Source organism: Sinocyclocheilus rhinocerous, unplaced genomic scaffold, assembly GCF_001515625.1.
Source record: "Sinocyclocheilus rhinocerous isolate Xijiao unplaced genomic scaffold, SAMN03320098_v1.1 scaffold1310, whole genome shotgun sequence".
In the NCBI taxonomy this organism is placed as follows: domain Eukaryota; kingdom Metazoa; phylum Chordata; class Actinopteri; order Cypriniformes; family Cyprinidae; genus Sinocyclocheilus; species Sinocyclocheilus rhinocerous.
Genome location: NW_015635534.1, coordinates 495228 through 499315, shown reverse-complemented (window position 1 = coordinate 499315; position 4088 = coordinate 495228). Strand labels below are relative to the sequence as shown.

General features: G+C 40.2%; 2 protein-coding genes across 3 annotated transcripts in view; both read right to left on the bottom strand.

Annotated features, from left to right (window-relative positions):
• Window positions 1–88: 88 nt before the first annotated feature.
• Window positions 89–895, bottom strand: LOC107747194 (nanos homolog 3-like). Its single transcript, XM_016561629.1, has one exon. It carries the CDS (start codon window positions 862–864, stop codon window positions 376–378), a length of 489 nt encoding a protein of 162 aa, XP_016417115.1. The 5' UTR covers window positions 865–895; the 3' UTR covers window positions 89–375.
• A 1452-nt stretch (window positions 896–2347) lies between these two features.
• Window positions 2348–4088, bottom strand: part of LOC107747192 (guanine nucleotide-binding protein G(I)/G(S)/G(O) subunit gamma-5-like) — a 9094-nt gene continuing 7353 nt past the window's right edge. The window contains exons 5-6 of one of the 2 annotated variants that reach the window (XM_016561627.1): window positions 2570–2719; window positions 2348–2490 (exon numbers count right to left, since the gene is read on the bottom strand). In XM_016561627.1, the coding sequence (XP_016417113.1) occupies window positions 2414–2490; window positions 2570–2719 (227 nt within the window). In that variant the 3' untranslated portion in view covers window positions 2348–2413. The remainder of the gene's footprint in view (window positions 2491–2569; window positions 2720–4088) is intronic. The other variant, XR_001640774.1, reaches the window with a different exon arrangement.

Genomic DNA, 4088 nt, shown 5'->3' with positions numbered 1-4088 from the left:
AAACACTTTTTAAAGGAGTATTTACCAGAAATGTTATTTCCACAGAGTACAAAATAGTAAAAATGTATTTTTTTTTTTTTTTTAGTTAAATTAAACAAGAAAGCGCTAGTTCACACGTGGTTGCACCTGTAGCGAGCCTATTGGCTTGTGTACAAGTTTGTTCAAAGACAAAACAAAAAGAGTGAAAAAACACCACCACTGCACACAAGAGGAAGACATAAAAAAAACGTGCAAATCGAACACAAAAGCACACATGCATGCAAACTCACACAAGCCATTATGGATTGAACAATTAAAGTTGAATATTAAAACCACTCTAAAAATGTCCTTCTCGTATACCGTGGCCAGATCTTTTACGGGTCAGAAACGTCCGGTTCACCATGTTGTTTTGGCGTACACGGAGCTGTAGGTTTTGTCCACGAGCGGGCAGAATCTCTTGGTGTGCGCTTTGGCCCCGGTGGCTCCGCACAGGGGACACACGTACTGGCTCAAGTACGGGCACATCACGGCTCCGGCGCGGTCTTTTAAGTAGTGTGAGGTGAACACGGCTTCGGTCTCTCCGTTGTGTTTGCAGAAGCTGCAGAACTTCTTCTCGGATGGGCTGCTGCGGGTGCTTTTGCCGCGTTCCGGGTCTCTTTTCTCCGTCGTCAGGGTCCCGTGCGCTCGCGTCGGGCCGCTTGGAGACTCCAGGAGCACGGGGGCGGCGGCGGTGTCATCGGCCGCGTCAGGCTGCTCTGCTGGCCGTTGCATGCCTCTGATCATGTCCGCCAGACCCATGTAATCCTTCCAGGGCTGAAAGTCCTGATTTCTAGACTCCATAGATCCATGAGCCGACAAGAAGTAGCGGAGAAGAGAAAATGCCATGGCATTCGCCGAGTGCGACAGAAACGTGAAGCACGCGCTGAGCACGCGTGGGTTTTAAAGGGCGGACGTCACGGCAGGAGACCAATTAGGACACGAAGAGTTTGCCAAGTGTCCTCTGAAACCAAAACGATTGGTAGAGAAGATTGAAATAAAGCAAGAATACGTTTAAACTGTGGACTGGAGTTGCTAGTGTAACACCATATGGGGTAAGTTGTCACTATGAGAGCCCGCTGTTTATTGACACTGATTGGAGAAGACCGCTTTTTTGAAATATTGTAGGAAGTTAACAGTAGAACCTGTTAAACTGTATGTAAAATTGCAATAATAACAATATGGAGCAACTTGCTAAGTGTTTTATGAAAAATACTTCTAAGAACTCAGTTCAACCTTTCATTACGATCCTTATATTCTCATCTAATAGCATAAATATTATAGTGGAATTAATGTTCTTATTTTAAAGTATAAGTTCAATCAAATATGAACATTTGCTGCAAATGTAGTCACCCTCAGGCCATCCAAGGTGTAGATGGGTTTGTATCTTCATGAAAACAGATTTGAGAGAAATGTAGCATTACATCACTTGTTCACCAATCCTCTGCGGTGAATGGGTGCCATTCACTGGATGAAGTGTTATTATGAATTATGGACTCATATATTTTGGCCAGAAGTGATGTTTTAAAGGGGTCATATGATGCGATTTCAAGTTTTCCTTTCTCTTTGGAGTGTTACAAGCTGATTGTGCATAGATAAGATCCCTAAAGGCGTTACATTTCCGAGGTGTGCTTGTGGTGTTCGGCCAATCACAGTGCACTGGGTCAGCTGGCCAATCAGAGCGGACTGCGCTTGTCAAAGGAGGGGGCTTTGTAGAAAACGAAGCGTTTGAGAGAGGCGGGGCATAGAGGACCTACAATAATGTACAGTATTTGAAAAATAATGTGTTTTTTGAACATTAAAGCATGTCAACATATTCTGTTACACCAAATACACAAAATAATGATCTTTAAAATAGCATCATATGACCCCTTTAAGTTAAAATGAATTTGTTTTTTTTTTACAAACATGCAGCTTTTGACTTCACAAGACGTTAACTGATGGACTGGAGTGGTGTGGATTACTTGTGGATTATTGTGATGTTTTTATCAGCTGTTTGGAATCTCATTCTGACGGCACCCATTCACTGCAGAGGATCCACTGCTGAGCAAGTGATGCAATGCTACATTTCTGATGAAGAAACAAACTCATCTACATCTTAGATGGCCTGAGGGTGAATATATTTTCAACACATTGAAACCAACATTAAAAAAAAAAACCCCACTGAGAAGTATTTGTGGACTTCTGAGTGAAATATAGTACTGTAAACATCAGTTGCAATGTACAAAATAATAAATGCAATTATTGATCTGATGTGTGCATTCGTGAGAGATGTTAATATGTAAGAAATATAAAACATACAAGGTAATTCTATACATATGGGATACCTTTATTTCATTATTTTCAAAAATGTATCTTTGAAAACACTGATTCTTCACAAAAAAACAATATTTCCAGCTCATGAAACTGAAGTGTGTAAACTAAAAGGGCCAGTGCAAGTTGCGTTCATCAGGTGACTGAAGGAGCCGTTCTGACCTGAGACAGAAAATAACACTGTTGAGTCAACTGTGCACTGACATGAGTGGTGCATGAGGTACAGTGTCAGATATTAGACCTGTAGTATAGGGCAGTTTAAGAGCTGAGTACAGCTCAGGGGTGTTGGGGGTCATGACCATGTTCAAACGGGATCCTGGCGTGACCTCTGACCCCTCAGATGACGGTGTGGCACATGGAGACAGAGAGTGCTGCTTTGGTACGGCTGCACCTGCACACACAAACACAGCTGAATTACAGTGTGATATTAGTTCTGTAAACATGATCTCTGTGTGTTGTGTGTGTGTGTGTGTGTACGTAGGTCGCTGAGCGCTGTGCTTTTCTCTCCTGTTGCACTGCGAGGTTTTCTTGACAGGTGACAGACTGAAGAAGTCTGACTTCAAACAGGATGCCTTCTGCCACTCAAACGCACATCTCTGATACACACACACATGCAGATTAAATGCTGGGGACAATTATGATTACAAAGGAGTAATTCACCCCAAATTAAATCCTATTATTATTTATGCAACCCATATGATTTTTTTTTTTTCCTGTGGAAACTAAAAGGAAAATTAAGTTATCAAGCATATGAATATGAAAGATGGACTATTTTTATGTTATATCTAATAAATCTTCTAAATGTCTTCTTTTGTGGTCTGTAAAGTAGCTGGGTGATTTGTAGTGATTTTTGCTATAATGACTAAGCTGCTTATTTTAAAATTTATTTTACTGAAACTAGGAAGTGTCATTTTAAATTTCTGAATTTGAATGTAAGTATTTAATAGAATTGTTATAACAACAACAATAATAAAATATTTTTGACATTAAAATAATTTAATTCCACAATTCCTGAATTCTTTAGGGTTTACAATTTTAATTACCAAACAATTGTAGTTTCTTTTTTGACTCGCAAATAGCAATTGCCACCTGATCTCCAACCCTGCTCCTGGAGAGCTACTGTCCTGCAGATTTCAGCTCCATCCCCAGTCAAACACACCTTGAGCCACCTAATCAAGGTGTTTAAGGTTACTTAATAATTACATGCAGGTGTATTGGAGCAGGGTTGGAACTAAAATGACCCATCTAATCTGCGGCCTATTATGCGTCAAACTAAGATTGCTGTGGGGACAAAAAGTAATGCCATAAAGTTAGCATTTTTAAACATTCGCTCACTAAAAAATAAATCTTTGGTTATCAATGACTTAATAACCACAAACAACCTATGTTTCTAAACGAAACATGGCTAGAAGACAGCTGCAGTGCAACAGTCCTCAATGAAACAGCCCCTCCTATCTTTACTTTCATGAGTGTTTGCAGGACTGTTAGGAGAGGTGGAGGTGTAGCTGCTCTATTTAAAGATGTCTATCAATGCAAGCAAGTGTCATTTGGTCAGTACTTGTCTTTTGAATATCTAGGGATTGTGTTGAAAGGTACTCCACGCATTCTGTTTATCATTATTTACAGGCCTCCAAAATACTCTCCAGCCTTTGCTGAAGAGTTCACAGAAATGCTATCAATGATTTCCTCAGAGTTTGACTTTTGCTGTTGCAGGGGATTTTAATATTCACATAGATAATGCAGAAAACAAAACTACAAAA

Excerpts from the sequence above, each read along its gene's own strand:
- LOC107747194 (XM_016561629.1), bottom strand. The coding sequence starts at position 864 with ATGGCATTTTCTCTTCTCCGCTACTTCTTGTCGGCTCATGGATCTATG.